Genomic DNA, 27,741 nt, shown 5'->3' on the forward strand with positions numbered 1-27,741 from the left:
CTGAAACACCCTACCTCCTCATCAGCCCCATCTCCACTGAGCTCTGCCACTTGCAGGGAGGGAGCCATGCAAGGAAGAAGGGGGCCATGGTGCTGCCCAGAGAAAAATAACAAGCAGCTGCCTTCACCTGCTCTCTAATCCTTCTTCTTTCAGTGTCAAGGCATAGGGAGTCAGCGCTGGAAAGATCAGGCACACCCTCCTCTTACTTGCTCACCTGAGCACAGCAGACAGGGCCCCACTCCACTGCCCAGTAAGAGGGCATGTGGGAAGATGGGGGTGGATACTCCTTGCTTCTCTCTCAGCTGCAAAGAACAGGGAAGTGAATGATCGCCACTGCCTTTTGCCCTCTTTCTCTGAAAGGCTCCACCCATCCCCTTTCCCCTTCTTGGGCCAGTGTAGTGATAAGGCCACTGGGACCACCCAGAGGGTGAGAGCAAGTAAAAGGCAGCCTTGGCTGCTCTTCTAAGGAATTTCTACTTGTCCACTTGGCTACTTTTCCTTCAAAGTTCTTTCAAATTACACAGAGCAGCATTAAGCATGCTTTTATAGAACGTGCACTTTGATCCTGAGTCCCTGCTTGGTAAAGATTTGCACACTCCCAAGTGTGCTTGGCTACCTGCATCTCCAGACCTTTAGACTCTGTGCCAATAATTAAAAGCCTGTGCAAGCAAGCCTTATCACTTCATCCACTTGTCTGAGGAAAAAGTGGGTGCTTGCCAGGGCAAAGAGGGGCTATTGCTATGGCATCCTTCTCAAGTGCTTCTGTGGATAACTGCAGTTTATACTGACACCCGATCATGTTTTATTTCCTTTCCACCTAGCTCTTCATTGCCGTGAACAACTGTTTCATGTGTAAGCCTGACCACCTTACTGCTCATTCCCTAATCTAGATTATTAAGCAATAAGCTAAATAGTACTGGTCTGCTCTATATCTTGAGGTGCCCTCACTGCTTAGCTCCTTCCACTGAGAAAAAGAAACTGCCCATTTATTCCTATTCTCAGCTACCTGTTCTTTAAACTCAGTTTTCAATCCAAAATGATTATATCTATGGTGCTCAGTGACCAGGAGAGCATGATGAGTGCTAGACAAAAACAACAAAATATTTAACTGACATAACTGGGTTTTCTATTAAAACTGTGACTAAATTTACTCAAGAGCCTTGGTCAAGGGACTTAGTCATTTGGGTTTTATTGAAATCTAAATACTTTTTTTTTTAAAGTGAGGCAGCACTTCTCCTTGCCAAGGCCATGTTTATCCTCATGTAAGATGTGTTTAAACATTACTAACCTTAATCATATTTACTACCAGTTACTTGGGACAGAAGTTAGGATGTCAGATGTGCACTTTCCCAAATCCCCTGGATCCCATCGATGCGGCTACTCTCCAATCCTTTGTAAGGAGATGGGATTTAATCAGGGTGCTTTTCCTCCCTCTGAACTCACAGATTTCATTTACAGAGAAAATAACTTCTAGTCCAGGTGATTTGTTAAACTAGATGGACTACAGCTCATGCCAAGCTTGCAGGCATCTGGTTGGCCACTGAGAAAAGGATGCTGGAGTAGAGGGGCCCTTGATCCACCAGGCCTGTATGACGTAGGAGAGCGCTCATTTTACATGCTGATAAACGTGGATGGAGCATCTGTTAACACAACTGCAAGCCTGCATTTTACTAATCAAAGCCCAATCCAAGTGCAAATATACTTTCATAGTTAAAATCACAAATTTTAAATCACAAATGCCATTACCCAGAAGTGTGCCATTGTGTTCACTTCCATAGACTTCTGTATCATTGCGTCTGGAGAGTCCAAGAATTTCTTTCCCGTCACAATGCCAGCATTGTTAATCAGGATGCTAACATCACCGACTTCTTTTTTCACCTAGGACAACAACATCTTATCAGAGGATGTTTCAAACTATGACAAATTTTAATAGTTAAAAAGAGAAAACCAATGTCTGTACATGACTCTGCATATAAAGGGATTTGCATGATTCTTCATATTGTCAAGATGTTGTTCTCTTGGTTTAACCGTTTTTGTAACAAAGCCTCAGTGTTCTCAGGCTGGTTTTTCTAAACCATTTTTGCATGCCAGTTCTTTTAACATATTGTTTAAAAAAAGAAGAAGCCAGAATCAAATGCTTCTTACAATTAAAAACTCCTACCCCTTCAGAATTAGAAGCACTATAGTTCCTTTTATGTTAAGGTATAAAACTGTCTTACCATTTTTCAAGTAAATATTTTGCAAAATGAAGCTAGATTTTGGGTCACTGTAAGAACTGGTATTGGGCAGTGGTTTGAACTAGAGGTGGATGTTGAAACCCCACCCCCTTCCTCTTTCCCCTAGCAGGGCATCCTCTGACTTCACAGATCCCAAGAAAGAGAAAGCAGGGGATTGAGAGAGGAAAGAAGGGTCCACTGAAAACACATTCACAGCTACCATTTCTCCACTTTAAATTGTACCCTCAAACCACTTTGGTAGATTTTCAGAGTGACAATGGATTCTACATCTATAAGGATTCTTTCACAGTTAACATAAGCAAAGCAAAGAAAACCATTTTCATGACTGCAGTTTCAAGAGACATCACTTAGGGAGGGCATGGGCTTTGCATGCAGAAGTTCCCACACATTTATTTATTGCACAATGTCTAGACTGCCTTCCTGGGCACAATCCCTTTGTCTAGGCCATGTGCAAGGTTCAACTCTAAACAGTCAACACAATTTTTATCTCCCCTTTAAATATTGGCAAATGGAACAGGGCCCCATATAGTTTGTCCCTATGTATATAGAACTGCACTGTAAAATTGCCAGTCCTTGATGCCTCCACTGAGAGGTTCAGGTAGCTAATGAAGCAACATACTTCTACTGGAGATTAAAAAGCTGCTCTCAGATTAGACACCAGGATACGAGACTTTCTGGCCCTGTGCATACATATCCAAACCAGAGAAATTGATGTGGGCAACTTCTCACTTTTGATTATTCATCAGGGTGTGTGAAATAAAAAACAATCCCATTAGTACTCTTGAAAAAGCAACAAGCCAATCTCTCCCACACATTCCTTGAAGAGCTCTCTCTCTCTCTCTCTTCACTTGTATATGCCTGTTTATGTGTTTCTATGTAATCCCCAGGTGGGGCAAGGACCTCCCAATGGAATGATGCTAATCAGTGTGGTTCTAAATATGAAGCAGTCATGGAATTAGAAAAACAGTAATTCACCCTATGGATGTAGAATATCCACAACAAATGTAACAGAAGCCTTGAGTTGCCTGTGGTGAGAGAAGGTGTCTAATAGCAGCAACTCCTATACCACACGGGTGATTATTACACCCAAGAGATCAAAACATTGGTTGCATTATGATGTATTAAAAAAACCAACAACAGCCAAACGTAATTATGAATAAAGGTACATTTGTTCTGGTTTGCCTCATTACTGTTTACCTTCAGGGTCACTATTAAGCTGCTCCAACTCTTTCAAAGGACTGAAGAAGTGAATAGTTGGAGCAGCTATGAAGAATAAACCAAAGGGTTGGTAGTATCAGGTTGATATGGTGGCTTCCTACAAATGCACCTAAGCACAATGAAGCTGTGTTTATGGTTGTATCTTGCAACACATGAACATGCTGCAAGAGCATATGTGAAACTGAGGACTAGATAAAACATTATGCAAAATAAAACTCCACTTGCAAAACAAAGTTACCTGATCTGCTACTTGATAGACCTCCTGCCTTTTGCTACAGTCACAAGTGTAGTTGTGCACTCTCGCAGCTCCATTTTTCCTTGCCAGTCTGGCTGTCTCTTTGTTGCCTTCTACACTGATATCCCAGAGTACCAATGTAGCTCCAAGACGAGCAAACTTCAGAGCCATCAGCCTTCCGATTCCGCTTCCAGCTCCCGTGATAAGCACTATTTCACCAGTCACATTCTTCTTCCGCACAGGGATGAATAATAAGACGAAACTCTCCAGTGTAAAATATACTGACAGTCCAATGACTCTGAGTGTTTCCAGGAAGAAGTTCATCTTGGACAATATATATATATATATATTTCAAACTAGCTGTTCAGTGATTAAAAAGATGAGTTAGATTCAACTGCCGTGAATAAATGTCAAGTTTTTGAGTGTGTGCTGTCTAGGGAAGCTGGAAAAGAAGTAAATTGAAACATTCATGATCATCAGGAATACAAATGTAGGAAAAGAGTCCATAAAGAAAACAAGGACCTAAGGCAGGGGTCTGCAACCCACGGCTCCGGAGCCGCATGTGGCTCTTTTACACCTTTGCCACAGCTCCGGGACGGATACTAGCGAGGGGAGGAGGCGCATTGTGCGCCCCGACACTCCCCACTGTGGAGGGCGCTGTACTGGCTGTGACGTCGCATGGGGGCGGTGCGTGTGTTAGTCACGCACCGTCCCGACGTCACCTTCCCGCCCACCCGCCCGCTACATTGTAAGGGGCATGTACACTGGTCACTGCATTGAAAGGGGGCATGTACGCTGGTCACTGTTTTGAAGGGGAGTGAAGAACACACAAACACAAAAAAAGGTAACTTGTTAATTTAACGTTTATTTCTATGAGGAGCAGTAATTCTGAGGGGTCAAACAAAGAAATAATAAAAAAGTGACAAAAAAGTTATTTTTATAATGATGAGTTTTGCGGCTCCCAGTTTTTTTCCCCTTTGGAAACGGGTCCAAGTGGCTCTTTTTGTCTTAAAGGTTGCAGACCCCTGACCTAAGGAAAAGAGAGGAAACTGAGGAAATCAGCACACTGTGCAATGGGGTGGGGTGGGTTGGGCTCACACAGAACCACAGGAGCAGAAGTTGTTGTTGGCAGGAACAGCAAAAGGCAGGACAGAAGTGTGATGGACAGCAATACTGCTTGAAGAGGTAGCAATGTCAGCAACCAATACTTTTCCCAGCATAGAAAAGTAGAGAAAAGCTGAAGCTGCTGTTTTCCTGACTGTCATGCAGTTTTTAAAAGCTTGGGAAAAGAGAGGTGGTAGCCCTAGGTTCCAGGAACACACAAGGATTGTGATCTGCTCTTCTTAATAAGAACTGCATTGCAAACTGCACAAACACAAGATCTAATAAACTAAGTGGCAGAAAGCCTGTGCCTTCAGTTTTTAACAGTAAATTTTTAGCCCTTATGACTGAAGGGGGCCACATAAGGATTTGAGCAACACAGATCAAAGAACCCAAAAAGGATTCAAGCATGGGCGTAGCGCCAAGGGGGTGCAGCTGCCCCCCTAGATCAAGTAAAACAATAGAAATACTTAACTAACTTACCAATCACTTTGGTTCTGCACCCCCCGAAACAAAAGCCCTGCCCTTTCCAATAAAAATCCTGGCTATGCCCATGGATCCAAGTGAAACTTCCCACCACAAAGCATCTCCAAAAGGTCAACAGAACTATGTCCATTAATATATCTTTTGATAACTGACTATGAACAGATTAGCAACTCAGCAGCTCTAGTTTTTGATCCAGTCTTCTTTCATTACAGTGGACTCTCGGGTTACGTACCTCTGTGGAGACATAATCTTCGGGTTGCGAAAGCCGCAAACCTGGAAGTATTTTTCCGGGTTTCACTGCTTTCTCATGGGCAGAAGTGCTCTGCATGCTGCTTACATATTTTTCGGGGTGCACATGGACCCCCGGAATGAATGAAATCCATATCCAGAGGGTCTACTGTATATTCTTTCATTCTTTCACTTAATTATATTTGGATTAGCTTGTGAGATATGGCCAGCCAGAGGCTCATGCATCTTGGCCTCAATTCAATGTGTGCTCATGTAGCCCTGAATACATGTACTAACCACAAATTAAAATGTCCTGGGTTTCAGCAGTAAGTGCTTCCAAGCTGTCTAAATGTTTACTGATATACTGCCTGCTGTCTCAATTATTACAAGAACCTTCTCACTTTTCCTCAGACTGCAAAACGGCTTTTCAAGTTCTGCTACTTTTAGAGACACAGTAGAGTGACAAAGACGTGGGTGTGTTTTACAGAAATCCATTTGAATCTTCGCAATCTACCACCATGTATAAATTATGGGTGTTATTTGGTTTACCACTCATGCTTTCTGGAGGGACCAACTTGGTTCAATCCAGTCAAAATTATGCACTTTTGATCAACTCAAGAAACTTGAGCAAGTGCAATCGTACATACAGTTTTTTGGATGTGAGGTCTTAGTAGACTGTTTTGGTCATTGTTGCTGTCTACAATATGCCAAAAGCTGAGAAACTGACACCACATGATATAGCTTCCAGCTACCCACAGCCTGCTTCCCTTTCAGGACATACATGCGTACCACCATCTGCGTAAGTAATCCCCCCCCCCCCGCATTAAAAGAAGAAATTGCTACACAACTGAAGTCAAAGGAACCAACAAAGTATTTCACTTTAACTGTATCCCAGCCAAGAATCCTTGGTTTGTCAAATAAAGCCTACTTTTGCGCAAAGACCTCTTTGGACTGAGCCTGGAATAGATAAGCTCTACCTCATAAAAAGCGATTTCCCAAGGGTTGAACAATCCCTTGCTAGAAGCATCTTAACATTAAGCTTGTGAAACATGGATCACTTATAAACGCCATCTCCAACTCCTCGAAAGATTCCATCAACGGGGTCTCCAAAAATGTTTACATATCACTTGGGAAGACAAGCAAACTAATACTAGTGTATTGGAAGAAGCAAAGATCACCAGTGTTGAAGCAATGATTCTTCAACATCAACTTCGTAGGACTGGTCATATTGTGCGGATGCCTGATGACCGTCTTCCAAAGCAACTACTCTATTCCGAACTTAAAAATGGAAAGTAATGCTGGTGGTCAACATAAGAGGTTTAAAGACTGTCTTAAGGCAAGTTTTTAAAAATGTAGTATAAACACCAACAATTGGGAAACACTTGCCTGCGAGCTCTCCAGTTGGAGAACAGCCTTTATTAAAGGTGTCATGGGCTTTGAAGACACTCGAACTCAGGACGCAAGGGAGAAACGTGCTAGGAGGAAGGCGCGCTTGGCAAATCTACACGGAAACGAATGTCCCCACTGTGGAAGGACGTGTGGATCCAGAATTGGCCTCCGCAGTCACCTACGGACTCGTTGTTAATACTGTGTTTATGGAAGACAATCTTACTCAGCTACGAGTGATCGCCAAAGAAGAAGAAAGAAGATGATAGCGACGTTACGAAACGCCCATCTTGACGTCTGCTCTAGAATTCGGCCTCACGGAGGTGCTCGCGACTAGCTGTCATGCAAGTCGGTTTGCATCCTACGGAGAGGAGTTCCCCCGCTGCCACCCTTTCCGGAACCGCGGCGACGCCAGGACCCGTTTTGCCACCATTTCGGCCAAGCGCAGCTGCGCTTCGGCGACGAGGAAGCGGTGACGTCAAGAGAGCCGGCGCTTCAAAGAGCTGCCCGATGGCCGTGCAAGTCCCCGGCCTACAGCGCGCGCTGCAGCCCAGCAGGGGACCCTCGTCCGAGCGTCGCATTTCCCCAGCCACCCCTCCGCGGCCCCGGTCAGCCAGAAGGAGCCCCGAGGCGGCGCTCCTCCCTATGCTGCTTGCGGCCAAATGCGTCAGGGGCCGTGTTCTGTCTCTCTCCCCCAGTCGCCCGAGCCGCGCGCGCGCCTGCCTGAAGCCTCTCGCCTTACCGCAGGCGACGCTCCTCCGGCTGCGCAGACGACCTCGCCCCACAAGAAGCTGCAGTCCCGCGCTATAAAGCACTTGGCCAGCGCACGCGCCCCGGGAAGGTCCCACCCACTCCCCCGCCGCTGCTCCCGTCTCCTCCCCTCCGGCCAAGGGCCGCGGTTGTTAAAGAGGCAGCGATTTCCTGGGCCTCCGCCTCCGCCCTCCTTAGTCGGCTACCGGCCAATCTCAGCTGCCTCCGAGGGGGCCAGGAGAGCCGGCGCTGCTACTGTGCCGCCTCCCTACCATAGGCGCCGACTCCATGGGGCTTGAGGGGGCTTGAGCCCCCTCAAAAAAATTTTTGGGGGGGCTCAGCCCCCCCAATAATCTCGGGCGCCCTTGCTGCCGTCCCCCGCCTCCTCCCCACCTGCTCCCTCCCCAGCCAGCCAGCCAGCCGCGCGCCCTAGCTGGAGAGCCCCGGCCGTCCCCCGCGAGAACAGGGGAATCCCCGGGGGCGGGGGCTTCTGCCTCTAGCCCCAGGTTTCCCGCATATCAGCTGTTCCGGAGCTGATTAATAGGCAGCAGCACGCTCTCCCCTATTCGCTCACGAGGGGGCGGCGCCACTTCATTTGCATATTCATGAGCTTATTTGCATATTCATGAGCTTATTTACATTTCACGAGCTTTCCCGGCCCCCCCAATATTTTTTATAAGTCCGCGTCCCTGCTCCCTACACATTGACTACAACTTCTCCCGTATTTTGTCGCTTGTGAAGATGAAACCTCAGACTCTACACATGCAAACGTAGGAGCAGAGGGTCGGCTGGGTTGCAGCAGTGCGCTCTATGTGGGGCTTCCCTTGCCCTTGGTCTGGATGCTGCAGCTAGTCTGGAAAGCCGTAATGCTGCAGCACAATTGCTGACAGGAGTGAGGCTTTGCCAGCATGCATGGAGCCCAGGCTCATAGAGCTAAATTGCTGGGGTGGTATTCGAAGTTTTGCAGTTACATTTTGAGCTAAGTAAGTGAATCCAAAGGGACTCGGGTGGTGCTGTGGGTTAAACCACAGAGCCTAGGACTTGCCAATCAGAAGGTCGCCGGTTCGAATCCCCGTGATGGGGTGAGCTCCCGTTGCTCGGTCCCTGCTCCTGCCAACCTAGCAGTTCGAAAGCACGTCAAAGTACAAGTAGATAAATAGGTACCACTCTGGTGGGAAGGTAGACGGCGTTTCCGTGCGCTGCTCTGGTTCGCCAGAAGCAGCTTAGTCCTGCTGGCCACATGACCTGGAAGCTGTATGCTGGCTCCTTCGGCCAGTAAAGCGAGATGAGTGCCGCAAACCCCGGAGTCGGTCACGACTGGTTGCCCATCTAGTTCAGCATCCTGTTCTCACAGTGGCCACCCAGATGCCTGTGGGACAGGGCTGGCCCACCCATGAGGCAAGGTGAGGATTCACAGGGGCAGCAGATCTAGCCTCCAAAGAATGCATTGGCTGATGCTGCTGTGCCACGATGGCAGTGACAGCTGCAGTGCTGGAAAAAGCTGGGCATAATTTGAAAAGAAAATAGCCAGGAGCCAATGCAACTAGTTTCATGTGGTTTCATGTGCTCAAGATGATATGTATTCCCTGATATGTATCTGTGTGCGCAACAGAAGCGTCAGCAAAGTAATTAAGATCACCAACATGAAACAATTGTTTTTAAGCAGAGTTGTTTTACTTGGCATGCACAAAACACTCTGTATTTACACATGATAATACAGGTTACATGAAGGCTTTTCTCTCTTTGGTCGCACAGGGGATTTCTGTACTCCAAAGTCCTTGTTGAACAAAGTCCACATGCAAGTTCTAAGTCCGTTTGCATAGAGCCCTGCAACAGATTGGAGCTCTCTTGTCCTGAAGTCTGTCAGTTCTCCAAGCAGGGTGGATAAAAATCAATGATTTTTAAAAATAATAATTAAAAAATTGGATTTTTAAATTTTAAATTGGATTTTTAAAATAAAATGCTTTTGGAGGAAAAATCTTTCTAAAGATAGCTTTCTATTTAAGTTACATTAGAGTCCAAAGGCTATTCATCAGGAAATAAGGATTTGTTTTAATTTTTTCATGTGTGCTAAAACTCAGTCTAAGTTTTTTTTTAAAAAAAACCCATTTAACCACATCAGTTAACAAACATGGATACATATGCTATAATGTTATTGTATTAATTAAATAAATTGTTTAAATTGTTATTAAGGAAATGATTATTTTTCTCCTTCCAATAAAGTATAACAGAAAAGTTGTCCAAATATAAACAGTTAACTTATTAATCCTCACAATAATTTCATAATTATCTGTCTATGTATTTCTAATAGTATAATCAAATCAGTAATTTTTGATATAACTGTAAAAACTACTCTGAAAATTTATTATTCCAAAAATGAAACCTTCATCTGGTTGTAAAATATTAAGATTATACCAGCAAGAATGACTCTTTCTGTAAAAATGATTTAAATCAAGTCTTACTGACTAGTGATTTAAATCAAGTCTTACTGACTAGTAATTTAAATCAAGTCTTACTGACTAGTGATTTAAATCAAATCCACCCTGTCTTCAAGTTTTCTTCTCAGACAAGCTCTTTGCATCAGATAACTCCACAGTTCTGCTATGATCCACCACCATAATCTGAGCCAAATTATACACAGATATACATGGAAACACTGATAAGGAAGTCAGGAGATTCCGGCAGGAGCATCTCAGAAATGACTCAGAAGGAGCCAACTCTTTCCTTACCAATGGACTTAACCCATTCACATTCCTTAATACTAACATTAACATTCCTTAACATTCTCATGCCATGTGGTGAATCATTTCTGAAATTAAGGAGAGTTTCAAAAACAGGTTCAAAGAAAAAAGAAATCCCAGTAGATTTGCCCCTGACCATCCCTTTGGATCTTGAGTTGTAGACACAATCCTGAGATCGCCTACCATAAGTGGAAAAGAGAGAGGTCAGTGGCAGTGATAGATAAATAGATATGCTTATGTGACATGGAATTTATTTATTTTTTTAGGGGGAAAAAGCAGTTTGGCTGTTTGAAAAATGTGATATCCCTATGACAAACTGATTTGGGGTTTTATTACAATCAAAGACCTTGTGAAATAATATTGAAAGATTATTGAGCTGCATTAAAAATCTCTACACAAATAGCAAAAGGAAACAAGACCTCTGATGTTAGATTGGAACTCACTTTCCCCTTCTATCTATCTATCTATCTATCTATCTATCTATCTATCTATCTATCTATTGATTTGATTTAATTTATATACTGGCCTATACCTCGAGGTCTCAGGGCAGTTCACAGAACAATTTTTAAAAAGCATTTCAAATGACATATGAAAAGTTGCTATTGAATATTCATTTGAAAATGGCTTCCTATCGAGGCAATCCCCCATTTATGCTGGGATTATATTCCGAGGTACCACATGCAGCAATAAAATTGCATATATTTGAAATATCATTGGAAAATCCTGCAAACACCCTGTTCTGTCCCTGCCACACCTGCCCCTTTTATGACGGTTCTGTGACATTTTGGGGCCCTTGCCAGGTTCGGTTTGATGCACATATATGTGGTTGTGCACATATTGAATGCGTGTAAATGGGAGTGTGTGGCCTGTACTTAAGTAAGGGTCAACCTAGATGTTGCAAATAATGCTTCATTAGCAACTGTGTCAGCGTCTTAGAAAGTACAGTGGTACCTCGGGTTACAGACACTTCAGGTTACAGACTCGGCTAACCCAGAAATATTACCTCTGGTTAAGAACTTTGCTTCAGGATGAGAACAGAAATCGTGCTCCGCTGGCACAGCGGCAGCAGGAGGCCCCATTGGCTAAAGTGGTGCTTCAGGTTAAGAACAGTTTCAGGTTAAGAACAGACCTCCAGAACGAATTAAGTTCTTAACCCGAGGTACCACTGTAATACCAAAAGACACAGGGCCATTTTTGACAAGACTGTAGTGCATGGGAAGGTTTACATTTTGTTCCCCTGGCCACCATGTCAACAAAAACCATCCTTTTTAGCCACAGGCAGAGAAGCTCCCATAGCAGAAAAAGCCATGGGAGCCTTTCGCTAAGGCTAAAGCAGTGTGGAGATGATTTTTGTTTGGATCACAGCAGGGGACTGGGGATTGATTCCCATCAAAAGATTATCCAGCCAGTTCAGTCATTCTCAGAAAAGCCCTTGCAAGGGGGGAATTTGGGATGTATCTGCATTAGTTTGTGTGGAAGGGCATGTAGATAACATGGAGCTGTCTTGCGGTACAGGGCTATATAGATATTGGAAGTATGTATTCTGCATTTCTTTTTCTATCCAATATTAAGAATGATTCTCTTCTAAAGTTTAGGATTTAAATAGAGCTCATTTCCGATTCAGAATCCCTTAGTACAGCTTTCCAGCATTGCTGGGGCTGATAGGAATTGTAGTTCAAAACAGCTGCATGGCACCACGTTGGTGAAGGCTGCCTTAGTAACAGGATGCTTAAACACACACACACATTTTGACAAATTATGCTTCGCCTCAACAAATTATTATACTGCCATAATCCATTGGAGGGTGCTAGAAGCCAGTTTATATAGAAAATGCTTTTGTTTAGCTATTTCTGCAGTTATAATATTAGGTTATAAACCATGGAATTGTTAATCCTTCATGTCTTCAGGATATCTTCTGAATATGATTTTAACTGATAACAAAGATTCATACTGGAAAGCCTCACTAGAAGATCAAATCTTTTATTGTAAGTATATGATGTCCCAGTTTTCAATAGGCTGAAATAAGCCACAATCTGTTTCCATCTTCACAGCAACTTGGTGTAATAAAATTACAGAAAAAGAAAAGCATTGCCAACCCCCTCCCTTTGAAAAAATCTATAAGCGAGCTTTCTAGAACTAACAATATACCGTATTTTTCGTCCTATAGGGCGCACTGGCCCATAGGACGCACCTCGGTTTTTTTTGGGGGGTGGAATGAATAAGAAAAATTATTTTCCCCCCAGCCGCAGCTGCCGCCCCAAGCCTTGTGCACACCTGCCCGAAGCACGGGGCGCCCTCCGGAGGGCTCCCTGTGCTTCGGGCTGCAGGTTGCTGCCCCAAGCCTCGCACGCTTGGCGGGAAGTCCCGCTGGGCGCACGAGGCTTGCGGACACTCGCCCAAAGCACGGGAGCCCTCCGGAGGGCTCCCCGTGCTTCGGGCTGCAGGCTGCCGCCCCAAGCCTCGCACGCTTGGCAGGAAGTCCCACTGGGCGCACGAGGCTTGCGGACACTCGCCCAAAGCACGGGAGCCCTCCGGAGGGCTCCCCGTGCTTCGGGCTGCAGGCTGCCGCCCCAAGCCTCGCGCGCCCGGCGGGACCTCCCGCCAGGCACGCTAGGCTTGCGGACCCTTGCCCGAAGCACCGGGCGCCCTCCGGAGGGCTCCCCGTGCTTCCGGCTGCAGGTTGCCGCCCCAAGCCTCGCACGCTTGGCGGGAAGTCCCGCTGGGCGCACGAGGCTTGCGGACACTCGCCCAAAGCACGGGAGCCCTCTGGAGGGCTCCCCGTGCTTCGGGCTGCAGGCTGCTGCCCCAAGCCTCGCGCGCCCGGCGGGACCTCCCGCCAGGCACGCTAGGCTTGCGGACCCTTGCCCGAAGCACCGGGCGCCCTCCGGAGGGCGCCCCGTGCTTCGGGCTACAGGCTGCTGCCCGCAAGCCTTGTGAGCCCGCGGGCAGCAGCCATAATATTATGGCGGGTTGCATCCCATAATATTTTAACTCACCTGCAGTGAAGATTTTATTTTTCAGGGACCCTGCTATAATCAAGTAATAAACTCTCTAGGCAACTTATAAATGATTAAACAACTAGTTACCTCAGGTTACATACGCTTCAGGTTACAGACTCCGCTAACCCAGAAATAGTGCTTCAGGTTAAGAACTTTGCTTCAGGATGAGAACAGAAATCGTGCTCCGGCGGCGCGGCAGCAGTGGGAGGCCTCATTAGCTAAAGTGGTGCTTCTGGTTAAGAACAGTTTCAGGTTAAGAACGGACCTCTGGAATTAATTAAGTACTTAACCCAAGGTACCACTGTATACAGCAAAAACAAGAAACACGCTAGAAAGAAAGAAAAGCCACCAGAAACAATCCTTATGACAAGTCTAAACCATCAGCCATAGCAAAACTGGTTTGAAATAGCTACCTCAACATTAGCAACAGCAAAATTCACAAGCTTTCTGAATAGAATGAAAACCCACCCTGGTGGTATTCCTCAGGAATTGAATAACACAGAGGAAGTGTTTTACTCTATGATCATTACAGATGAATGTATTTAAAACAGAGTCTCTTCTGGCGTTTAATTGGCATTTAACAACAACACCTACCTTGAAAACATAAAGGCAACCAAGTACAACAAAGCATAAAAACAATACAAAATAATTAAAATGCCTGGCTAATCAAGAAAATCTAAACAGTAACTTCTTATGCACCTTCGCCAGGAATATTTATGGCTGGGAGGGAATTATAATTACTGTATTCTTCCGTGTATAAGACGATCCCTATTTTTGGGGACTCAAAATAAAAAAAATGCACTATGCACTATCTGTGTATAAGATGACCCCTTATTTTAAACTTCAGAAATTTAGGAAAAATTATAGTCTTATACATGGAAAAATGTGTTATACCCTGGGTCCAGAAAGCACCACCTCTTTCAAGGTAACCAGCACCTTCCCTTTCTATAAGGAAGCATTCACCACCTCCTGATACCATCCGGTCAACTCCCATCAACTAGCTCTTACCTGATATTCCTGGTTTATTTCAGCATTCATATTAGTGATCCTATTGTCTCACTATCCTCTAATTGCTACCTTACACCTGTCACATACAGTATTGCCTTTGGCATTTCCTTGAAATGCCATCCCTTTACAGGTGTGGTTGGCACACTATACATTTGGGCGCTATGCCAATGGAAATCCAGAAAGCAGGATTTGAGCACACTCCTGAGGTTTCCAGTAACTGGTATTATTCAGAAGCATGCTGACTCTGATCAGGGAGGCAGAGCATAGCAATCATGCACACACACATCACCACAACCTTGAATTGGCTGGACAAGGTGTGAGCAGAGGCGTAATGGGGCAGAGGTGGCTTACACACACTGATGCGTGTGGGGGTCAGGAATGCAACCCCCATGCAAAACAGTCATTGCCTGTAAGTTAGGTATTTTTGTGTTTTTATATTGTAAACTGCCTTGTGATCCTTGGATGAAGGGTGGTATAGAAACTATTATCATTATCATTATTATCATTATTATTTAGCCAGTATCTATTGATAGCCTTGTCCACCATGAATTTGTCTAATACTCTTTTAAAGTCATCCAAGTTAGTGGCCTTCACTGCCACTTGTGGGCGTGATTTAATGCACTTTGTGAATTAGTCATTTCTTTTGTCCCTTTGAAACTTGCAACATTCAGTGTCATTGGATGTCCACAAGTTCTTATTTCTCTGCCCACATCCTTTTAGACCATGCACAATTGCCTACACTTGTATGATTTGGGTTACAATACAAAGTGCTAGCGATAACTTTGAAATTCCTGAGATCTTCTCTTCCTGTACTAACCTGCCTGAACTCTAAGATCAGAATGAGAAACTTTTGTCTGCATTCCATCTAGAGTGGAGGCACGGCTGATGACAACTAATAGTGTGGGACATCTTGCTATGTGAGATGTGGGTGGCTTACTCTATGGCTGTCTTTCACTGTGTAATGAATACATGTTTATTTCAACAGTTTTGCCTGCTAAGTACCTGACATTAATACATGCTGAGTCAGGGCTTTCCCCCCAGCAGGAGCTCTCTCAGGTGGGTGCCATTGCCATTTCAAGACAAGAAGGGAGAAGTTTGTGCTGAGTTCCGGCACCTTTTTTTCTAGAAAAATAACACTGTGCTAAGTACACCTGCAGGGCCATAGGTCCCCCACCCCTGTATTACGAGGTCTGTAAATGGAGAGGGAAGGTAGGTTGCAATAATATTGCCTTGTTTCCATCCTAGGCATTCCCTGCAAAAACCTGCTCTTTAAAGCTGAAGCACAACAAATGGCAATTGGGGTTTTCTGTGGATTGCCATTTACTCCGATTCAGCTTTAAAGTGCAATTTTTTGTGGGGAAAGCTCTGGAGCAGAAAGAAAGAAAGAAAGAAAGAAAGAAAGAAAGAAAGAAGGCACTTGGACATGGAATGCAGACCACGCCTTGAAAATGTAGAGGAAAAGGTACCGTAAGTGTGGATAAGCCCTCAGTTGGCTGAAGAAAATGGAAGTCCTGGGTAGATGTGTCTTCAAATGTAGTATGAACTATAGGGATGAGGTTTCTACAGTGGCAGGTCAGGTAACACTCATCACTATGGTTACATGCTATTGGCTATGATTGGTAATTTTAATATAATAGATTTGTGTGAAGAAGCGAGCATTTGGAACTGGTACATTCAGGCAAATGTGATCAAATTACTCCAATCTGATGAAAAGCTACTGAAATGTGCTCTGAAATATCTGGGTTTATACATAGTGGGTGAGGCTACATGTACACTATTTTTAAAGAACATCCAAAGCGCATTCTCTCCCTCAAAGAATTCTGGGTACTGTAGTTTGTTAAGGGTTGCTGGAAATGGTAAATCTGTGACGGGTAAATTATTCTTTGAGGGGAATTATGTGCTTTAAAAGGGACGCGGGTGGCGCTGTGGGTAAAACCTCAGCGCCTAGGGCTTGCCGATCGCATGGTTGGTGGTTCAAATCCCTGCAGCGGGGTGAGCTCCCGTCTTTCGGTCCCAGCTCCTGCCCACCTAGCAGTTTGAAAGCACCCCGAAGTGCAAGTAGATAAATAGGTACTGCTTTATAGCGGGAAGGTAAACGGCGTTTCCATGTGCTGCGCTGGTGCTGGCTCGCCAGAGCAGCTTCGTCACGCTAGCCATGTGACCCGTAAGTGTCTCCGGACAGCGCTGGCCCCTGGCCTCTTAAGTGAGATGGGCGCACAACCCTAGAGTCGGACACGACTGGCCCGTATGGGCAGGGGTACCTTTACCTTTACCTTTACCTTTTATGTGCTTTAAAGGTATAGTATAGTATAGCTTGAGTACTGTCAGTTTTCCTGGACATGAGTATGGCAACTTCACACCAGATGGATGGTAAACATGTTGTTGCATGCCCCCCTCCAAAAATCTCTGAGTGGTGCGAGATTCCAGGGGTTCCCGGTGCTTAGGTGCTGAGCCTGTGCTGGACATGCACAAAATATGGAACTGTTTAGATGTATCATTTACTTTTTTTTGGTTATGTTTTAAAGAGAGTTCTGCAAGTAAAAGTTTGAATAATATCTAATGGGTCTGGACTATGCTTCATCCCAAAAGGACTCAGTTTTTATGTACCCAGCCACATCAAACTGAGCAATATTAATAGTTGCAATAAACCATGTTAGGTTAGCCTGAGAGACAGCGACTGGCCCAGGGTCACCCAGTGAGCTTCATGGCTGCATCAGGATTTGAAACCTGGTCTCCCAGGACCTATTCCAACACTCTAACCCAGAGGTTTTCAAACTTTTTGAGTTCATGGCTCCCTTGACGAATCACTGCACATTCTTTCTACAGCACTCTTGTGGGGCTCAGGAGCCCAGTTATGTCACCCCTTGCCTGCAGAGCCTTTGGGAAGCAGAGATGAAGAGGGCATCAGAGGCCAGAGGGAAGGAATAGGCACAGAGGCCAGTGTTGTCCCCAGGATGCTATGGCACACTGGTTGAAAACCACTGTTCTAACCACTAGACCACTGGTTAGAAAGACCTGCACATAATTAAGAGCAAAGGAGAAAGGAGAACATTGTAATCACTACATAGTTAACATTATTGTTCAATCTAAATCCTTAACTAAGAACGTTTGAGCTAGCTGCAGTATACTTTTTCAACCAGAGGAAACAGCAACTTCTATAGGCAGGAAAGTGAAAAAGCCCAGTACTAATATATAGGTAAAGGTAAAGGACCCCTGGACAGTTAAGGCCAGTCAAATTATACTATGGGGTGTAGTGCTTATCTCTGTTTTCAGCTGAGGGAGCTGACGTTTGTCCACAGACAGCTTTCTGGGTCATGAGGCCAGCACGACCAAACTGCTTCTGGCACAACGGAACACCGTGATGGAAGTCAGAGCGCATGGAAATGCTGTTTACCTTCCCACCACAGTGGTACCTATTTATCTACTCATGCTGGTATGCTTTTGAACTGCTAGGTTGGCAGGAGCTGGGACAAAGTGACAGGAGTTCACCTCGTTGTGTGGATTTGAACTGCTGGCAGTACAAACTCAAGAGGCTTGATGGTTTAGGCCACAGCACCACCCATCTCTCTCTCTCTCTCTCTCTCTCTCTCTCTCTCTCTCTCTCTCTCAGTGTGTGTGTGTATAACAAAACCAAAAGAAAGCCACAACTTCCACACTGGAAAATACAAAACCCAATTGAAAAGAAATAGATAGCTAAAGCCATTGGCCAAAATCTACATGACAGGGGAAAATGAAATGTTAAGCAAGGCAGAAGAAAAGTTAATTTTTTTACTAAAAAGGTAAGAATTCAACCAAGTATAACAAAGAGAGCTGGGCTAAAGAAGAAGCCAGATGGACAACTCTTGCAGATGCCTTTGGAAGAGCTTTGACCTTTAAAGGATTCTGTGTTCTTGAAGGTGGCTTACAGGGCAGCAGAACTCATAGGTCAAGATTTGAATTTGAATGATATTCCAGGCCTTTCCTTTGTTAGCGATTAGATCACAATCTGGAGATTAAAAAAGTGAATTAATAATATTGAATATTTTGCTAACATATGGTGCTAACATATGTAAATTTTAAATGTTTCCTACAATTGTGTTGTTATGAAATGGCATAGTACAACTTTCAACCCTGTACCAGACAACCCCCTGTGGAGTCACACAAACAAAAATAATGCTAAGCACTCTGGACAACTGAAGACATATATGACCAAAGGAACATTTGCTTGCTTTAATAGGAATATCTAAATGACTAATTATTTGTCTATATTAAGTGAAAGGTATAGAAAACTTGATCCAAAAGAATTAAGAAAAAGAAGAAGCTGTTGATGCAGCAAACCTAAAATAATTATCTAGTAGGACATGGTATGCTAGTCATAGGTTTTCTCCCTTCTTCTAATTTGACTTTTGAAGTAATCTAGGTTATTGCTGGATCAGGCCAAAGGCCCATCTAGTTGAGCATCCTGTTATCACCATGGCCAACCAGATGAGACCCATGAGAAGCCTTTAAGCAGAGTCTGAGTGCAACATCACTCTCCATACATGTGATGACCAGCAACTTGTATGCAGCCTTTGACACTGGAGGTTGAACCACCATGGCTAGTAGCCATTCGGTAGTGACACACAATATATGGAATTCCCTGTCTTGGGAAACCAGCTTGTCCCCTTTGTGTTCTGTCATTGTTTGAAAGACTTTCTTTTCCAGAAGTCTTTGATTTCCCTGCTGTCTGATTATCATATTAGTTTTTGTTTCTGCTGGTTATTCAGGAATGAGTGCTTGATTTTTCAGATTATTTGTTGAGGAAAATCTAACTACTGCCTGAGAAAGTAAACTATTATCTGGTCTAAGCACCATATAAGCATTTTACAAGTCTGAGTGCAATTGAATAGCCATTTCAAACGTTTAGGCTAAGGATTCAATAGATTGGAATAATGTAACATGCCATTTTAAAAGTTTTAACATAATTGCTGCTGTTCTGGGGTATATTTAAGTTAATCTTTAGTAGTACATGACAGTGTCTATCTATCTATCTATCATCTATCTATCTATCATCTATCTATCATCTATCTACCTATCATCTTCATCTATCTATCTCTACAGTCAAACCTCAGTTCTCAAACGTAATCTGTTCTGGAAGACCGATTGACTTCTGAAATGTTCGACAACCAAGGCGTGGAGTGGAAGCCATGTCGGACGTTCAGGTTCCAAAAAACGTTTGAAAACCGGAGCATTTACTTCCAGGTTTTTGGCATTCAGGAGCCAAAATGTACAATAATGGAGGCATTCGGGAACTGAGGTTTGACTCTATCTATCTATCATCTATCTCCAAAGACTTTCTTTTCACAGTTATGATGGCTGCAGTTGTGGGAGATGAATTCAAACATCTGTTTCTCACCCCTGCCTTAGTCAAATTAGAAGACAAGAAGATAAGAAGTGTGGTTGGCCAAAGACAGCCATGAGTTGATGTTCTCCTTGCAAACGTTCCTTGCCCTGACCGTCATATTACCTTGACAAACTGGAATTTGGGAACTGCTTTGAGAATTTTTAAAAACAGCAGTGAACAGAAATAATAAAGAATAATAATTATAACCAACGTTTGCTGACAAAAATATATTGCCTTTTGACTGTAACTTCAGTCACATTGTACAAAAATATATTCTATGGTAATCAATTAACATTGCTTCTACAGAATCAATTCACAATGTTGTTGTTAAGCAGTTTGAACTCACTAGTTTACACATAGGTCTAGCCAGACTATAAATGACTGAAGCAGAAGCAGAAAGCCAGTTTTGTCCAAACCAATTTTTATCACAGTTCCTGCACTGTGAAATTCTGGGTCTCTGGAGTTTTGAACCGACTACATTTTGAACTCTGTGGCACTTTCCCCTTGTTTCTGAGTGTATTACTTGACAGGTTTCATTTATTTCAATGGGAATGTACTTCTACATAGACATGATTGTAGTCACCTCTGGCCTGCCAGTATTTTGCAGGTGTAATTCAGTCGCATGCTGGAAATGTAGGTTGCAATTATATGTGGAATTAAATTGGAGTAAAGTAATTGTGTAAGGCGGGTCTTTTGTGGTGAGGAAAGTGATGACAAAATGCACAGAGAAGTGTGGGATAATCAGTTGATTAATGGGTAGACCAAATCAGGAGGAATGCTTGTTGTGTAACTGCCCTGTAAACAAAGCCTAATAAAGACCAGATTTAATCCAACTTCTGCATAAGCTTTGCGCAAGCTAAACAGGATATATGCGTAATAAACAGGTCACCATAAGGAGTCCAAAGATTGTAGCTGGACTGCTTTCAGCATTATACAGTATAGTATTAAAAAGAGGCATGCAACTATGCCCTCGTTTAAAAAGCTTAATCTGTTTAAAAGTGTATCATTATAGCCTGTCCAATATGCTTCATACCACAGAGGTGTTTTACAGATATTAGTTCCAGATAGCGAACAAGAATATGAGCCTTGTTTCTGATATGCACATAAACACATAGTTGCCTGGCAACATGCCCAGTTGCTGGGTTTCCCCAGCCACACTGGGCAGCTTCCAATAAAATATTAAAATACAATAGTCTGTCAAACATTAAAAGCTTCCCTAAACAGAGCTGCCTTCAGAGGTCTTCTAAAAGTCTGGTAGTTGTTTTTCTCTTTGACATCTGGTAGGAGGGCATTCCACAGGGTGGGTGCCACTACCGAGAAGGCCCTCTGCCTGGTTTCCTGTAACTTGGCTTCTCACAGTGAGAGAACTGCCAGAAGGCCCTCGGCGCTGGACCTCAGTGTCCGGGCAGAACAATGGAGGTGGAGACGATCCTTCAGGTATACTGGACCGAGGCTGTTTTAGGCTTTCAAGGTCAGCACCAACACCTTGAATTGTGCTCGGAAACATACTGGGAGCCAATGTAGGTCTTTCAAGACCAGTGTTATGTGGACTTGACGGCCACTCCCAGTCACCAGTCTAGTTGCTGCATTCTGGATTAGTTGTAGTTTCCAGGTAACCTTCAAAGGTAGCCCCACATAGAGCGCATTGCAGTAGTCCAAGTGAGAGATAACTAGAGCATGACCACTCTGGCGAGACAGTCCATGGGCAGATAGGTTCCCAGCCTGCGTACCAAATGGAGCTGGTAAATACCTGCCCTGGACACAGAATTGACCTGCGCCTCCATGGACAGCTGCGAGTCCAAAATGACTCCCAGGCTGCGCACCTGGTCCTTCAGGGGCACAGTTACTCCATTCAGAACCAGGGAGTCCTCCATACCTGCCCGCCTCCTGTCCCCCCAAAACAGTACTTCTGTCTTGTCAGGATTCAACCTCAATCTGTTAGCCGTCATCCATCCTCCAACCCCCTCCAGACACTCACAAGATAATGAGAAGATGTTCATTTTTGTAAATGTGTTCCACCTGGATTAGAAGAAACAATGAACTGTAATTTAGTAATCCGTCATAGGTTTCTATGCTTCCTTGTCAAGTATGGTATAGAAAAAGGTGCTCTGTGCTATATAGCGACAAATGGGCTGTAGCTCAGTGGCAGAGCAGCTGCATTCATGCAGAAGAGCCCAGGTTCAATCCCCAGAATCTCTAGGTAGGGCTGGAGACCATCTTTCCTGAAACCCTGAAGAAGCCACTACCAATCATTATAGCCTAACCTTTCTTAACCGTGGCTCCCCAGATGTTGTTGAGCTACAACTTCCATCATCTGACCACTGGGGACCCAAGGCTGAGAAAGGCTGGTATAGACAAAACAATATAGTATAGTCAATATGCCCATTCTCCTCAACTTAGTTATAATTTACATAAATTTAACCAATTTACAGACCAAAGGAGAATTCATCACACAATAAGGGTTAAAAGTATGTGTAGGTACGAAGGTGATAGGTTGAAGAGATAAGTGTTTAGCAACAGCACGATTCCAATTACAGAAAGTAAAATAAATATAATTCATAAGAGTATCTGAATACATTTGTAAAGATGGAATTGTGTTTCTAAAAGCGAACACTGCTGTTGCCAAGAGGCAACAACTGTTTCCTGCCAGGCAGCCCAATCCTCAGCCCAGTTAATATGTCAGAAAACTGACATAAGAGAGAAACTTTGACATCATTTCCTGAAGAAGAAGAAGAAGAAGAAGAAGAAGAAGAAGAAGAAGAAGAAGAAGAGGAGGAGGAGTTTGGATTTGATATCCCGCTTTATCACTACCCGAAGGAGTCTCTAACGGCTAACATTCTCCTTTCCCTTCCTCCCCCACAACAAACACTTTGTGAGGTGAGTGAGGTTGAGAGACTTCAGAGAAGTGTGACTGGCCCAAGGTCACCCAGCAGCTGCATGTGGAGGAGCGGGGAAGCGAACCCGGTTCACCAGATTACGACTCCACCGCTCTTAACCACTACACCATGCTGGCCTCCTGGTGTTCCTAGAGTGCTTGGTGTTTGTTTTTTTAAAAAATAAAAAGGTACCAAAATGCATTAAAATGTGTATTTTTAAAAATGTATACACAAAAAGAAAAATACATGTATGCATTGTGATAAAATATGTACGGTATTTGTTACAAAACCTATTTCAATATGAAATTTTGCATAGTTTTTTTAAAAAAGCAGATTGATGTAGAAATGGGACAGAATGGACTTATAAATGAAAATGTGAAATTAACATAAACTAGATTTATCTATCCACTCTCATGGGTTGGATAAGGGTTGACTAACCCAAGGCTGCAGACTATATACTGTCAGCCAAGAGGTACTGGGTAGCCTGAAGGAATCCCAAAGGATTCTATGGAAATTCTGTGGCTTGATTCTTTTTGTAAAGAAATCAGTTTTACTGAGATGTATATAGTGTATAAGTAGCAATTAATTAGCTGCTACTATGAGATAAATGATAGGCAGTATAACTGGAGAAGCTCCACCTCCAGTTTATACATTAGTAAGCTGTTGGCATTTCTGCTGTGCATGTGTTTAGCTTTTGCATGTTAGAAATAATCATATTTATAATAAACTAGTGACCTGTCATTAGAAGCTTATTATACACAACCAGGATTGAAATCATTATGGGCATTTTGAAATCAAGAACTGAACTTACAACAGGTATAAAATGTTGGCAGACATTTAAAGCAATGTAAATGGGAAGTTGTTTTCTTACCCAGGGAGTGAACAATGCCTCTGATTATGTAGTAGGCTGGCTTGCAATGCAGGTTAGAAAGAAGTTTTTAAATATATATATATTAGGTTCCAGCAGCACATTTATTGTGTTGCCCATGTTCTTTTTTTTAGAACCAGGAAATATATTTATTGTAATTACTAAAGATATTAAGAATAAAATATTGCAAAGTACTAATTACCAAATGCTACATGTGAACACCCACCCCCATTATAAAAACATTTTAATGCAGTAAACGAATTACAGTTTTACATTTTTTTATGACTTCTGCATTTTCCACTGCTGGATAATCATTAAAGCGGAGGAAAAAGAAGAGGAAAAAGACAATTGTAACAACAAAAAGGGAAGGGACCTCAAAATGAGACACATCAAAATAGCATTGCCAATTAAACAATACCCTCTTCCTCTCTGTGCTACCTTTCCAAACCAAGGATGATACAATAAATAAATAAATATAGAAATCAGTGGTTTTCCAACTCCCCGCCCCCCCGACCATATGAAAATTGCTGAGCGTCTTGGCAGACCAATGAAATATTTTTTTCTGTTTGGCTCCGACCTGTTAACCTGAAACTGTTCTTAACCTGAGGTACCACTTTAGCTAATGGGGCCTCCCGCTGCTGCGCACCACTGGAGCACAATTTCTATTCTCATCCTGAAGCAAAGTTCTTAACCCGAGGTACTATTTCTGGGTTAGCAGAGTCTGTAACCTGAAGCGTATGTAACCTGAAGCGTATGTAACCTGAAGCGTATGTAACCTGAGGTACCACTGTATATTGCTGTGCATAGAAAATGTAATACAATATACTGTATATACTTGAGAATAAGCCGGTTCACCACACCATAAACCTCCTGGTGGGCCAGAGTGTGTGTGTGCACGCATGCGCACACGGCAAAGGGGGCTCCTCTCTCCCCCTCAGCCCCTCCCGTCCCCCTGCCTACCTAGGGTGCTGCCAAGAGGCAGAGGCTGGTGGCGGCAGTGGCGGAGGAAGAATACGCAGCCCGAAAGGGCTGCGTTCGGGCTGCTCGTTCCTCCTCTGCCGCCACCGACAGTGGCAAAGAGGACCCTCACTTGAGTATAAGCTGAGGGAGGCTTTTTCAGCATTAAAAAATGTGCTGAAAAAGTTAGCTTATACAGGAGTATATACGGTAATAAATGAAATATAATTAGAAATCAATATGAATATTTAATGGGAGGGATGTGCCATCTCCTGTCTTCAACCACGAATCCACAGACACTGCAGACCACATGACTAAAGCTCATCTGCGGACCACAGTTTGAGAACCCCTGAGATAAACCAGATGTCAGGGAATGGTCTGGATCTGAAAATGGGGGAATGCAGTTGCAGGCAGATCAGCTTCTCTCAGAAGAGGGGCGGGGGAAGTATTTGCCCCCCCCCCGCCCTCCTCCAGCATTTTCAGAAGCAGAGAGACAGGCAGACACAGACACAGACACAGAAGCTGAACAGATTAGAGAGGAGCTACCCAGCTACAAGGTAATGACACGGGAACCAGAAGGGAGGGGACAGCTAGGAGAGATGTCAATCAAGAGTATGGGGGACCTCCCCCTCTCCCCAGACTCGGAGGTCTGAACGTATCAGGGAGCAAAGGAGGCAGAGGGAGGGAGGAACTTCCCATTGGTGCGTTTCTTGCTGCGGAAGTCGGAAGTAGGGGTTAGAGTAGGCAACTGCCCTCCTTGCCAGGAGCTGCGTATTTTGTGATCGCAACATGAAGCTGTAATAAAATCCACCGACTGCTTGTTAATTCTTATCTGTGAAGTTATGAAAGGCAGGGGAGGACTCTCCAAGCTTGACACCAATAAGGAGTGGGAGACGTTGCACCATAGCATTCCTTGCCTTATATTCCAAGAACTCCCTAATGGCTCCCATTCCTACTCTCATTGTTGCTTTCCTTCCACTGAGTCAATAGTACATCACTTAGGACTGCCAGTTCCCATAATTTAATGAGCCACTATTTAAAGCAAGAGGCTTATTTTCTTTCCCGTTTATATATCAAAAAGCAAAAATGGCACTAAAATTATTTCTCCATTTCTCCCACTCCCCAAATGCTGCATCTTTAAAATAAGTTAATAAATAACTTTGGGGATTTAAAGCAGGGGTTTTGAGCTCTAGGGTTGCATATCTTCATGGGCAACCTTAATGGGAAGCCATATGTCTGGGCTGGGCAGGTCCAGAAGCAAAAGTGGATGGAGTAGCAGGTGGGACACTTACCTTTTGACAGTCAGAGTAAGAAGTTTTCAAACACCCCCCTCTCTGGTTCTAAGAAAGCAAGAGGCATGATTAGTGATCAAGGACTCATCCCAGACAGGGCACAGTAGACAAAGAGAGGGCAGGGCAGGGCCATTGTGGAATGTATTCTCGGAGTGTAGCCTGGGGGTGTGGCTTGGCAAGGCATGTGACCCGGCTTCTCTTTCCACACTTCCAGGAATGATCATTACAATTTCTCTAGGTATTTGGCAGTCTTAAGTGGAGTCACGTACCATAGTCTCCCTAATTTAGAGTTCCATATTTCAAGAGGTAAAAATCCAGACACAGTTGCTGAGCTTTCTTGGGGCGACCATCCAAAAAGTTACAGTGGTACCTCGGGTTACATACGCTTCAGGTTACATACGCTTCAGGTTACACACTCCCCTAACCCAGAAATACTGCTTCAGGTTAAGAACTTTGCTTCAGGATAAGAACAGAAATTGGGCTCTGGCGGTGTACCAGCAGCGGGAGGCCCCATTAGCTAAAGTGGTGCTTCAGGTTAAGAACAGTTTCAGGTTAAGAATGGACCTCCGGAACGAATTAATTACTTAACCTGAGGTACCACTGTATTGAGCTTTCTTGGAGAGATCGTCCTAAGTTGTTGAGCTTTTTGTGGGCGACCGGCAGCATTGGATAGCAGGGTGGCAGGCAGGTCTTCTGGGAGGCAACAACAAAGTGACCTCTCCTCAGTGCTTCTGCTTCTGTAGGGGAACAGAAAAAAATCCCAGACATAAATTAGAAAATCCCTCCAGGTGGCCATGTTAGCTACCGCCCCCTGGGCACCACCAGAAGTTTCTGGTTTATATGGGGACCCTATGCATTATGAGTGTTTAATTTTTTGCTGTTACATATATTAATTTGGTGTTATCTATAATACGATAAAGCGGCTTTACTTGGTTGCCAGATCAAGGGAAGTAATAGTGCCACTGTATTCTGCTCTGGTCAGACCACACCTGGAGTACTGTGTCCAGTTCTGGGCACCACAGTTCAAGAAGGACACTGACAAACTGGAACGTGTCCAGAGGAGGGCAACCAAAATGGTCAAAGGCCTGGAAATGATGCCTTATGAGGAACGGCTAAGAGAGCTGGGCATGTTTAGCCTGGAGAAGAGGAGGTTAAGGGGTGATATGATAGCCATGTTCAAATATATTAAAGGATGTCATATAGAGGAGGGAGAAAGGTTGTTTTCTGCTGCTCCAGAGAAGCGGACACGGAGCAATGGATCCAAACTACAAGAAAGAAGATTCCACCTAAACATTAGGAAGAACTTCCTGACAGTAAGAGCTGTTCGACAGTGGAATTTGCTGCCAAGGAGTGTGGTGGAGTCTCCTACTTTGGAGGTCTTTAAGCAGAGGCTTGACAACCATATGTCAGGAGTGCTCTGATGGTGTTTCCTGCTTGGACTTGATGGCCTTTGTGGTCTATTCCAACTCTATGATTCTATGATTCTGACATGTTAAGAATTATGATGAGGGCAATTATTTGCTGTTGTCAGGGAACTGCCATCAGAGGCACGGGAGAAGGAGAGGGTCTCTGATTCTGCAGGGGAAGGTCCAAGCGCTAGAGGGAGACTCAGCCGGGAAGAAGGGGAAGAGAATGAGTGTAACACCAGGGATCCAGGAGAGCAACGGGACAGGGAGGTGCAGGGGCTCCAGGACTCTTCGTTGGAAGTTAGTGAGGAGAGCCCAAGCACCCCGCTGCCCACGCCCACCCTGCGCAGGAGACTCCCGTGCAGTGAGAGGCGGAAACGATTGGGCGTCAAACAACTCTTATGTTGGCAACGCTTTAAGAAACGCCCACAGACAGATTCTACGAGTGACTAAGGGCAGCCACGTTGAGATGGGCTGTGCAGTCCGGAGGGTTTAACCAGGCAATCTAATGCTCAAACGGAGCAGGATTACGCACGAGTAACTCCCAACCCATTATAGCTGTTATATATATTAATTTGGTGTTATGTGTAA

At 44.1% G+C, this 27,741-nt stretch overlaps 1 protein-coding gene and 1 long non-coding RNA gene across 3 annotated transcripts in view; one reads left to right on the forward strand and one right to left on the reverse strand.

Annotated features, from left to right (window-relative positions):
- Positions 1 to 25,825, reverse strand: part of SDR16C5 (short chain dehydrogenase/reductase family 16C member 5) — a 36,691-nt gene extending 10,866 nt beyond the window's left edge. Inside the window, exons 1-3 of one of the 2 annotated variants that reach the window (XM_082233990.1) lie at positions 25,745 to 25,825; positions 3,694 to 4,050; positions 1,747 to 1,878 (exon numbers count right to left, since the gene is read on the reverse strand). In XM_082233990.1, the coding sequence (XP_082090116.1) occupies positions 1,747 to 1,878; positions 3,694 to 4,014 (453 nt within the window). In that variant the 5' untranslated portion in view covers positions 4,015 to 4,050; positions 25,745 to 25,825. Of the gene's footprint in view, positions 1 to 1,746; positions 1,879 to 3,693; positions 4,051 to 7,633; positions 7,770 to 25,744 lie in introns of those variants that run through there. The other variant, XM_082233989.1, reaches the window with a different exon arrangement.
- LOC309538518 lies at positions 13,373 to 20,426 on the forward strand. Its single transcript, XR_014222263.1, has 3 exons — positions 13,373 to 14,798; positions 15,375 to 15,445; positions 19,775 to 20,426. It is a non-coding gene; the product is annotated as an uncharacterized lncRNA (long non-coding RNA).
- Positions 25,826 to 27,741: the final 1,916 nt, after the last annotated feature.

Source organism: Podarcis vaucheri (genome assembly GCF_965113315.1).
Source record: "Podarcis vaucheri genome assembly, chromosome: 8".
In the NCBI taxonomy this organism is placed as follows: domain Eukaryota; kingdom Metazoa; phylum Chordata; class Lepidosauria; order Squamata; family Lacertidae; genus Podarcis; species Podarcis vaucheri.